Below are 10,611 nucleotides of genomic sequence, written 5' to 3' on the forward strand. Positions count from 1 at the left end.
GTCTGCCCAATTTGGCGCTTTGGAGCGCCGCCCCCGGCCCGCGCGCTGTGGGGCGGCCGCGCATGTCATGGTTTGATGTAGCGAGGCGAGACTGTGCTGCCATAGGGATCGATGTCCCCGTTCACCTAGACGACCGCTGCTCTGACCGCCCCGCTTGGAAGAAGGCTGGATTATCTCTCCTGCCAAGGAGGCGTGCGCCCTCTTACTAATTCCCAACTTGGCCGCACCCGCTTTCTCGTCTGGCCTTTACGGTTAGGGGCGTTACCCCTTTGGGGAGCCAGGGTTTTTCCCCTCGCTGCTGGAAAAGCGTGATGTAATGTAATGTAGAGTTGCAGTGAAGACCACCAAGATAGGCAGTGAAATTGGTTTCCTCGATAAAGACACACACGAAATCGTCAGGCGCAGCCATGGAGCATGGCGTCCAACGCCTCACTTCCCGCTGCTTGCAGCGCCCTTCTTCCAATTGTAGCAAGCCAGGCCCCCCATGAGGAGCCCACACCCCGCCCAGAAGTTGGGCCCAAGCGCCGCCTGCTGCAGCAGCGGCAGCGGGAGCGCAAACGCGAGAACCGACAGCGGCACGAGGCAGGCCAATGCGAGGCTGGCGGTGACGGCACCCGTCGAGCGCACGAGGGACAGCGCCGTGATGTTGAACGCCACCTGTGAGGGGCGGTGGGATGTCGCAATTCAGCCAGCAGCAAGCAGCAGGGCGGTACGTCTGAAACCCCTGGGTGTGCAAGTGAGGCACGCGTGTTCGTTGCAACACCCGCCCTGTGTGTTCATGCAGAAACCGCAGCACGGCGCGCGGTGGCGACTCCCAGGGGCGCTTTTGCACTCACATTGGCCAAGACGTAAGCAGCGGGGAAGAGCGGAGCGCCCGGCAGCACGGCGCCGCCGACCTGCGCCGGCTGCCCGGCCAGCACGCGCCCCCCCTCCAGCAGCACTTGTGGCAGGGACTCCAGGGGCAGGCCGCGGATGGCAGTGATGAGCGGCAGCAGGGCCAGCACAAAGACAGCCTGTTGGATTGTGCAGGAATGCAGCAAGTCACTCGAGCACAATGGGCTGGGGACCAGGTGGTTGTTGACCCGGCTGGTGGTTGGCGGCTCAGCGCTGTTGGGGGGCACGTAAAGGCTCGGGCAGGCAATCACAATTCTGGCCCAGGGCCACTGCAAGACTCCCACGCTTCATCCTACATGCACGCGGTCACAAAAATGCGCGCGTGTGCGCACACACGCACGCACGCACGCGCACACACACACACACGCACACACACACACACACACACACACACACACACAATCGCACGCACACACAGTTGTGCCAGCGAGATCAGCCTGCGCCGCCCCACCTGGGCGGTGGAGCCGAAGGCGTTGACCACCAGCACCTCCAGATCGCGCCCCAGCTTCCGCCTGGCTTCCCGGAATATGCCCTCCTTGAGGATCACGCTCAGGCTCGGAAAGGCAAAGCTTATTACGCACAGGGCCACGTGCTTGAAGTTCTCAGGCCGCACCAAAGCGGGTGCGGCCGCTGCGCCGGCGGCGGCGGGGGGCGGCAGACTGGCGAGGGCCACGCCGGCGGAGACGAGCGCCACGCCAGCCAGCTGGTTGAGCGTGGGCCTGAGGGGGCGGGGGCAGGAGCACAGCAGCGCGCAGGCGGGGTTCACTGTTTGCACGAGACGGGCATCCCTAAGAGCAGCACACTGGGGCCTCAGCTGGGCTGCTGAATTCGGGGATCGCAAATGACCCACGCGGCCCGCCCTGCTTGCGGTGCCCACAACAGCTGAGGATGGGAAGTGGCCATGGCGGCCCTTTGCCCGGTGGCGCAGCCCAGGGACCCCCGTGCACGCGCGCACGCACCTGGTGCCCAGCAGCAGGGCGCTGAAGGCCACCTGCCAGAACAGGGACGTCTGCATGAGTAGAGGCAGCAGCGCGCCGGGCAGGTGCGCCGCGCCTGCCATCAGCAGCACTGCGCACGGCCAGGGGGACGGGCGGTCGCAGGCAGCTCACGCGGCAGCAGATGGTTGCGCTGCGGGACAAACACGGGCCTGCCCCTTTGGCCCGAAGGGGTAGGTTGCCGCGAAATAGCTTGACCACGTTGGAGTCTATGTTTGTGTGCCCAAAATGTGTGTTCGCTGTATCATGATGGCCATGAACTCAAGCCTACAGGTATAAGCAAGCAGCACAGCCCCAGAAGCCTACCCTGCGCCAGCGCCTCGCAGGCGCCGATGAAGAGGAACTGGCCCTTGGGGATGGCCAGCATTTCGGGGGTCACCTTGCCCTGCCTGCGGTGGGTGGAGAGGGGATAGCATGGCAACAAATTTGGATATGAGTGAAGGGGTGGCCCGCTCTGGGACACGGACAGGGCCAGCACCATAGCAGGGAAGCCAATGGCAGCACATGCAAGTGTGTGAGCCTGCAGCTGGTTGCGTACGCCGACGAGAGACCCTCGACCGAGCCGTATACACCCACACAACTTGATCAATCAGCAGAATAATGCGCATGACAGTCGCTTGTGGTGCCAAGCGGCTGCAGGCAAGCCATGATGGGGGCGCGGCGCAGGGTATGCCGTGCTGCGCCGCGTCCCACGGACCCCAAGGCGGGTCTGCGCGGGGCTGGTGTGCTCCCTCGCCTGTATCGCAGTGCCAGCAGTGAGAAGTAGATTAGGATATAGCCGATATTTTGGAACTGCGCCAGCGCAAACACGTGATCCCTCATGGGTACGAGCGCCAGGCGGTACAGCACGCGGTTGGCGACGCCGCTGACGAGGACGGCCGCGACGGCAGCCTAGAGTAGGGGGAGGGCAGCGGGGGTGTGCATTGCAAAAAGTCGAGGCCGGGTTTGTGGGTTATATCACATCCCATTGAGCTTTGCCAGCAGCAAAGGGAAATTCATGTGGACCAGGTAGGCCAGGTTATCCTTGGTTGCCAATAAGGCCACAAGGGCCCAGCTGCGAACGGGCAGGGAGAGGGGTCACTCACCCCGACTCCGGCCGAGACGGGCACAGCCGCGCCTCCGCTGCCGCCACCGGCCGCGGGCGCTGCGGACGCTGCGACCACCAGGCGCGCGCGGCGCGTCGCTCGGTGCTGGCGCGGGGCGAGGGTGGGTGATGCACCTCTGATGCTGCAGACGCTCCTTCCGCCCAGGCTTGTTGCGGTGGGTGACCCGCACGGCCGCATGGCAAGGCCCGCCGCGCTGCACGGGTGCGGGGCCCATGTAAGCGGCATAATCATTCGCCTCGACTGTGCCGCTGGTGAAACCGCATTTGAGACTCCGCACGACGGTGCACCGGGCAGCATGGCAACACCACAATGACCAGCGCCGCTGACGAGCGGGGTCGACCACGGCAGTCGGCGGAGCACGGAGCACGTGCGATCAAACTCCGCAATGCCGGATACTAGAGTCCTAACAGGTCTGGCAAAAGCTGGTTGCGGAAGAAGATATAGTTGATCTTGTGATCTGAGCGCTTATGATCAATAGCGACGCAACTAATAATATAAACCCAGCATCCGAGTGTCGTACAGATATCATTCATTGAGGAAAAGCTTAGAAAAGAATACCGTACCTTACGAGCAACATACACACCAGCTGTCGGTCCTGGAAGCCCCCGTTGCTCACACGTACCGTACATTTGCAATGTCCAGTAGCACAGATCATGGAGCTTCTTGGGAGCAAGTCCTGGGCAAGAAGCTTGTTCGCAGCGCGGGGGAGGGGGCGGTAGAGGTGGTCGACACCGCCACCGCCCTGAAGGGCAAGCACGTGGGCCTGTACTTTTCGGCGCACTGGTGGGTGGTAAGTGAGTGTAGAGGCCGCACAGTCGCTGTCTTCATCGTCTCCAGTTGATCGTGATCCTGGAATGGATGCAGACGCGCAGTCGCGCCGGGCCTTCGCGCAGCAACAGCACACGGGGCCCCAGCATCCCAACACAGCCCTGCAAGGCCAAGCAGCACCAACCAGCAGCGCCGCCGCGAGCGCTGATACAGCAAGCGCGACAGCTGTTGAGCGCAGCACCGGCACGCTGCCAAGCAGCAAAGGGGCTGACGGGTCCCCGATCACAACCTGCCAGCCATGCTTGCTCCCAGGCTTCGCGGGACAACCCTGGCCCGCACCCCGCTGCCGCCCCCAGGTGCCCGCCCTGCCGCCAGTTCACCCCGCGGATGGCCGACACGTACAGCAAGCTGGCAAAGGACGGCGTCGAGTGGGAGGTGGTGTACGTGTCGTGCGACAGGAACAAGCACCAATTCGAGGCGAGCCAGGCCGTTGTTTTCCCTCGCTGCCAGGCCGCACGCAGGCGTTGCCGGCAGATCTGCTGTCTAGGCAGGGCGCTGGTCCTTGGACCCCGAGAAACGTGTGACCGGGCATGTCCCCATCCCAAACTCAAAAATTGTCGGCACACAGCATGGACAAAGACTCAGACGGCGCTGCAAGGTGCCGCACTCCGATATACCCCATGTGGTCTGATGCACCTCATCCATTCCCTTCGTCCTGCATACCTCCCAACCAACATCACACCCTGATTCCACGGCCTGCATGCTGCCACAATCCATCCCCCACTACCCCACTTTCTTGGCCCGCTCCTCACCGCCAGGAGTACTTCTCCTCGATGCCGTGGCTCGCCATACCGTTTGAGGACAGCGCCCTGCGGAATACACTGTCAAGGCAAGCCATGGGGTCCATGTCGTGACTGGGCTGCTGTGACGTAACCAGGCAGCCCTTTGCCTTGGTGTACTTCTCCACCTGTTGTCAACTGGTTTTGATGAAACGCCGCGCCACTCGCCACTCATCCCTGAAAACTGTTCATCCCACAACCTCGCAGCAAGTTCCGCGTCCAAGGCATCCCCACGCTGGTGATGATGGCCCCAGACACCACCATCCTCTCAGCCAACGCGCGCGCAGCCGTCGGAGTGGACGCCAACGGCGCCGGCTTCCCCTGGGCGGGCGTCAGCGAGCCCAAGTGGGTGGTGGGGGGAGGCCAGGGGCGTGCAGCACAGCCTGGACTGCTTTGCGGGAAGCCTTGAGTGCTTACACAGTCATGCAGGATGCGTTTGCAGGGAGGCATACGCGGGCGCGATCCTAGACCTGCTGCTCTTTCCAACAGGCTGAAACCCACCACACATGCAATCAATCGCACCCCAGGGGATTCCCGCTGCCGTGGATGATGCTGGCGATCCTTGTTTTCTGGATCGTGCAAACATTTGTGGTGCCCAAGTTCAGGGGCTGACAACGGCCATGCGCCCTCATCCACGGGCCGGCGCTCGGCGAGTTCAGCCCATCCTGCTCTAACAGCGCAGACTTGCCGAGAGACTGCGTGCCCCCTCGTCATTCTCCCTTCGCTTTGCCCATCCCCACAGAGGCCTTACCCTGCTTGAGCCGTGCGCAGCTTGTGTATGTGGTGCAGAATCGCACGAGCCCCGTTGCAACAAATGTCATGGCTAGTCTTGGCACGTAGGAGTTTGGAGGCAAGTCCCGTCTGTCTTTGTTTTGCACGTCCAAGCTGTGTGGTATATGTACGTGCCCAAGCAGGGGCCTTCTGACTCCTTGACAATCTGTACCGTTGCAACAAAGCCGATGTTTCAGACTGTGTGGTTTGATGCATCTTCCTGTTTATTCTTACAAGGAGTGACGGTCTGCGCTGGAGTGTGCCGCGCCCAACTGGCTGGGCGCACGGCGGGTTGGCTCTTGCACCTCAGTAAAACAAAACATACAAAGGTGCGCCCTTCGGCCAGCCGCATCAGATTGAGGGCAACGGCGTGCTAGGCAGGGGCGCAAGGGCGGCCGCACAACGGCTGATGTCGTTGTGCGGCTGTGGAGATCACCATGTTGTCAGCTCGCGGAGGAAGCCATGTGAAGTGTTCTATAGAGAGCACGCTTTGCAAGCAGGGGGGAGTGGCATCCATCGGCAAAACGTCAGCGTGACATCACCAGTCACGTCAGCGCCGCGGCACCGTTGTCTGGTCCGCGGCCTGCGTCGAGGCCGTCTGATCGTCGGCTGCAGCCACCGGCGTGTTGGCCTCCTGCAGCGCCTGCTGGTCGACGGACGCGAGCAGCTGCGGGAGGAGCTGGGTCACTGCAGCCGTGGCGATCTGGTTTGCGATCTGTCCGTTGCCAATGTTGAGGCCGCTCAGCCCGCTGCCGAGGCCGCTCAGGGCACTCAGGCCGTTGGCGGCGCCGGAAGCAGCCTTCACGGCGGGCGTCGCAGCGGCGCCGGCGGAGGCGGCAGTCGCGCCGGTGGAAGTAGGGAGGGTTGTGTGGCTCTGGGTGTTCTTGGCCTTGTTCTTCGCCACCGCCTCGTTCACTGCATTTGAATCAAGGGTGGTGATGGGGCCAGGTGGCAGAGCGGGGGTGTTGAGGCTGATGGCCTGCTATATGATGTATGGTATCACCGAGATTGCACGGTCGACTCTGCCAGGTGCCAGCAGACCACCAGTGTGCCTTGATGGCTCCCATTGGACATGCATACATTGGCATGTTGATGGGTCATTCTTACATCGTCTGCCCCGCCGCGTCCGCAAGCACTCACCAACGTCCTTCAGGGACGCCTTGGCCAGGGCCGCTGCGGCCTGGGGGCCGTTCTTGTTCAGCGTGGCACAGACGGATGCCAGCAGCGCGTTGATCGATGCATCAGACGTCGGGTCGGCATACACGGTGGGGTTCTTCCTGTGATTGGGGTAGGTGCGTGGGGACAGGCTGCTGTTGATGCAGGCAGGGGTCGCTCACCAAGCCCGCGTCCATTCAATGGAACCTGGTAGCTCAAGGCGTCGTGCTAAAAGCACCACATGGTTGCTTACAAGAGGCCAAGGACAAGTGAGTTTTCCAGAAGGCGGGCAGCAACCATCCAGTGAGCCAGACTCACTTGTAGTTGTCAAAAGTCTTGCAGACGTTCACGATGGCACCTGAACCGTCGTCGGTGGTGGCGGCACGCTGTGCCATCCACAACAGGGGTAAGGGCGCAGCGGGCGTGGGAATTGGTAGTGAAACAGCTGACGCAGTGCACCAGCACGCACATGATCATACGGGAATGATGACAATGTCCACATCCTACACTGGTGCCCATATCCTGAATAAGCACATGGCCAGGCATCTTGATATAGGCATGAGCCAGGAAGTAAGCCGAGCCAGTGCGCGTGCTTTGCGTCCCCTGTCCCACCTTCGAGTTGTTGACCACGTGCACTAGGGTGGTGAAGTCTTGCTGGAAGGCGTTGCCGTAATCAGCGATCTGCTTTGCGCCCTCTGCAAGGCGCTGCAGGCAGCGGGGCAGTGTGCCCAGGGGGCCCGGAAGGGGTGGGGGTGTCAGTGCGAGCATTCATGACTGTGCTGGAAGGACCCAGTCGTAGCGGCGCACACGCCGCCTCACTCAATGGCCGGGCTGGGGTGACTCAGTTGCAGGGCCACGTGTCATCCAGCACCCATCCATCGGTCCCTGTCGACTCAGCGCACATCGGCGAGGAACTTCTGAGTGTCTTCAAAGAAGCCGCCCACGAGAGGCGGCGCATTCGCCTGGAAGGCAACGTGATGTTGGGGCCACGCCGCGTTGTGGCGAAACGGCGTTGATGTAACAGGTGACGGAGCGCAACAGCAGAGGCCTCGCCCGGATCCAGAAGCTGCCAAGCCGTCAAAGTGTCAGTTGGCATGCTGGCCCGCATCCAAGTTGATTTTCAGGCCAAAGCCAACCAACCGTTTCAAACAGTCACCTTGGCCACGTTGCCAGCCGCCCAGAGCAGGCTGTTGCCGAGGTATGAAAACAGTGTAAAGGATAGAGGGTCAATCTCCCCGGCTGTAGGGCGCTGCGTCTTGGTGCTCTTCTGCTGACCAGAGGCTGCGGTTGACTGAGCGCTGACGGAAAGCGCCGCACAGAGAGCCAGAGCACATACGAGGGAGTGGGAAGTACGCATTGTGGTTGCTTGCGCGTAACGAATTGGTGAGCGGGCTGGTAGGACGGCGTTTTGTTGCACAAAGATGAGCAAGTGCTATACCGGTATTGTGCGAATGTCAGTGCATGAGCAGCGCACGCACATTTCTGCGCGGGAATACCTCCGGGTCGCTTTGTCCAAGAGCCGCCCGAGGCAACTTCTCACGGTCCGCGAGAAGCTGGTGGGGACATGAGCACGGCACTCTAAGAAGATGGCGATTATAAGCATTGTTGACGCAACTCTGTGCTTATCACGTGGTCAGCACACACTTTGGTACCGTGTGACACCAGTTGAGATGACTTACTTGACTCATTGACTTCTGTTTGACTACACATTTATAGGGGAGCCCAAAATGCTTGTGTGGGCGACATACACAAAATTGTTTCTGTGGAGGCTGTAGCTGCTGCTTGTGACTGAGCCTAACCACACGACCTTGGACAGGTCCCCTTGGTGAGGCCCACATATGGTGCACAACCTCTGCATCACGCGCACAAGCAGCAAGCGATTCCGTGGTTTTACAGCTTGAAGGGGATAAAGCGAGACATAAACTTCCAATATTCGCCCTGGCAATTATTTCTGTTGCTGCTGCTGCTGCTGCTGCTGCTGCTGCTGCTGCTGCTGCTGCTGCTGCTGCTGCTCAATGCCATCGCCGCTGGGGGAGTTGCAGCCATCCGCCCACGCGACTCCTTGCGCAAACTTGCGGCTTACAGCCGTGCCAAGTGGCGATGGCGACCCTCCCCCAGCTGATGATGTCACCAGCGGCGAGAAGAGGGAGCGTGAGGACAACCGGCTGGGGCTGATGCGGCTGGGCCTGCAGAAATTGAGTGTGCGGCAGCGCGGCTTTCCGTAAGCAAGTACAGCACGAGCGATGGGAATGGATGGAAGTGCTACTTGAGCACGACCCCCTGCACGCTGCGCTCTTCCCTCGTCACATGCATCCCATGCTGCAACAAGTTGGCCATGTTTAACTCTCACCGTGTTTGCAGCTGCCGCTGCTGCAGTCGCTGCAGCTCCTGGAGCCTTGACATCAGCAGCTTCAGGGCAAGCCACGCGGCGGCAGGGTCCTGCGCCTCGGATTGCAGCGCGGCGAGCCTCGCCGCCTGCCTCGCCAGCAGCTGGCGCCGCGGGACGGCGTCCAGCGATGATGCGGTCGCTGTCGCTGCAGCCACTCGCTCGTCCAGAGTCGGCGCCATTGCGGCGAGGGCGCTGTAGAGGGGAGGCCAGAGGGAAACGCAGATGGCTTGGACTGGATGAGATCGTCCGGCTCTAACAAGCAGGGATGGGGAGCATTGGCGCTCGCAGCTGAAGGCTTGGTGCATTTTGAGGCCTCCAACTGCACCCGTTGTCCCCCATCCCTGCTGCGTGTGTTCGCTCCTGGGGTCGCTGCTTGGCGCAGTGCACACAAGCAAAGTAGCCGCCGCTGCCCAAATGAGCCAGATCCCCCCACCTGTTGATGTGGCCGAACGCAGCACAAGGCGCCTCGCGTGGCCCCCTGCGCGCCGTGCTGAATGAAGCTGCGCTGCCCAGGCCGCTCGCACCCAGCCGTGCGCCGTCGCTTGCGCTGGTGGCGGGCCAAGACACGCAGCTGGTGGCAGTGCCGGGCCGCGTCAGTGCTTCGCCGCTGGTGAGTTGCCCAGGGCTCGAGCGGCCGCTGCGTGCTGCTGTCTTGGCAGCGCCGTCAATCAAGTCGCCAGCACCCGCCATGGTCGGGGCTGCCACTGTCCCAGCAGATGCAGCATCCCAAGGTGCTGCTGCTGCTGCTGCTGCTGCTGCTGCTGCTGCTGCTGCTGCTGCTGCTGCTGCTGCTGACGAAGAAGAAGCTGCCAAGCAGGTGGCAAACAGCTGGCACGCCTCAGCTGCTGGATCCAGCACCCACCCGTCCAGACCTTCGCTGCGGGCCGCCATGACAAATGCAGTCGCGCTGATGCGGGCGCGGCGCCGGCTGCCCTTTCGGCGGTGACGAGGGGCCCCGGCAGGGGCGAGGGCGGCCGCCCACATGCGTTTGATGTCGGCTTCCTGCAACAGCATCAGTATTGCACCACAAGCAAACATGGTGTCGCGTTGCGTAAGCCTGCGCGCATGACTGCGTCTGTTGTCCCTGCTTCTTTGGGAGCCAGCTACCCAGGTGCATTGGAACGCAGATCAACGCCTCAGTGCTGTATCAAGACCACGAACTCACTGCCCCTGGGGCCGCATGCGCACCCCCACACGCACCTGCGCCCCGGGCGCCGCCAGCCGCGCCATCGCGGAAAAGTCCTCCCGACCTGCCAGCCCGTCGTCGCCGCAGCCTGCAGGCGTGAGTGGTGCGGGCGGGTTTGCACCTGCTCATCAACACCCGCTTCACACAGAACGCAAGCCGCTCGCGAGTGGAACCGCTAGCCCCGCCGCACGGCCACTGGCCGTATGGCCATACTGTCAGGCGCCCCTAGGCCGCTTCCCGCCTGCCAGCGCCACGACCCCTGCCCGCGTTGCGGCGGGCCCTCACCCGCCCTGAAGAGTGACCCTAGTGCGGCTGCGTTGGCCCGGGCCCTCACGAGCCACTCGTCCATCAGAAGGTCGAGCAAGCCCCACGCGCTGTAAGTGCGCGACCCCGCAGCTGCAGGTGCTGACGACGACGGCGCGCCGGCAACAGCGGCGCCGTCGGCCGCGGCGCGGGTCCGCGCCCAAGCGGAAGGCGGCGTCCCCGGCCGCGCGCCGCCCCGCGACGC

At 62.5% G+C, this 10,611-nt stretch overlaps 4 protein-coding genes across 4 annotated transcripts; 1 reads left to right on the forward strand and 3 right to left on the reverse strand.

Annotated features, from left to right (window-relative positions):
* Positions 1-429: 429 nt before the first annotated feature.
* MNEG_2548 (hypothetical protein) lies at positions 430-2,256 on the reverse strand (the record flags this gene model as incomplete). Its single annotated transcript, XM_014048978.1, has 5 exons — positions 430-657; positions 837-1,013; positions 1,346-1,613; positions 1,854-1,962; positions 2,196-2,256. 5 exons carry the CDS (start codon positions 2,254-2,256, stop codon positions 430-432), a joined length of 843 nt encoding a protein of 280 aa, XP_013904432.1.
* Positions 2,257-3,629: 1,373 nt separating this feature from the next.
* On the forward strand, positions 3,630-5,214 carry MNEG_2549 (nucleoredoxin; the record flags this gene model as incomplete). The annotated part of the gene is made up of 5 exons (XM_014048979.1): positions 3,630-3,778; positions 4,120-4,255; positions 4,582-4,646; positions 4,810-4,947; positions 5,130-5,214. The coding sequence occupies 5 exons, from the start codon at positions 3,630-3,632 to the stop codon at positions 5,212-5,214; spliced, it is 573 nt and encodes a 190-aa protein (XP_013904433.1).
* A 709-nt stretch (positions 5,215-5,923) lies between these two features.
* On the reverse strand, positions 5,924-7,296 carry MNEG_2550 (hypothetical protein; the record flags this gene model as incomplete). Its single annotated transcript, XM_014048980.1, has 4 exons — positions 5,924-6,288; positions 6,514-6,650; positions 6,847-6,914; positions 7,141-7,296. The coding sequence occupies 4 exons, from the start codon at positions 7,294-7,296 to the stop codon at positions 5,924-5,926; spliced, it is 726 nt and encodes a 241-aa protein (XP_013904434.1).
* A 1,177-nt stretch (positions 7,297-8,473) lies between these two features.
* On the reverse strand, positions 8,474-8,714 carry MNEG_2551 (hypothetical protein; the record flags this gene model as incomplete). Its single annotated transcript, XM_014048981.1, has 1 exon — positions 8,474-8,714. A coding segment is annotated over one exon (241 nt), but the record flags the coding sequence as incomplete, so codon positions are not given.
* Positions 8,715-10,611: the final 1,897 nt, after the last annotated feature.

This window comes from Monoraphidium neglectum (assembly GCF_000611645.1).
Source record: "Monoraphidium neglectum strain SAG 48.87 unplaced genomic scaffold scaffold00291, whole genome shotgun sequence".
NCBI lineage: Eukaryota > Viridiplantae > Chlorophyta > Chlorophyceae > Sphaeropleales > Selenastraceae > Monoraphidium > Monoraphidium neglectum.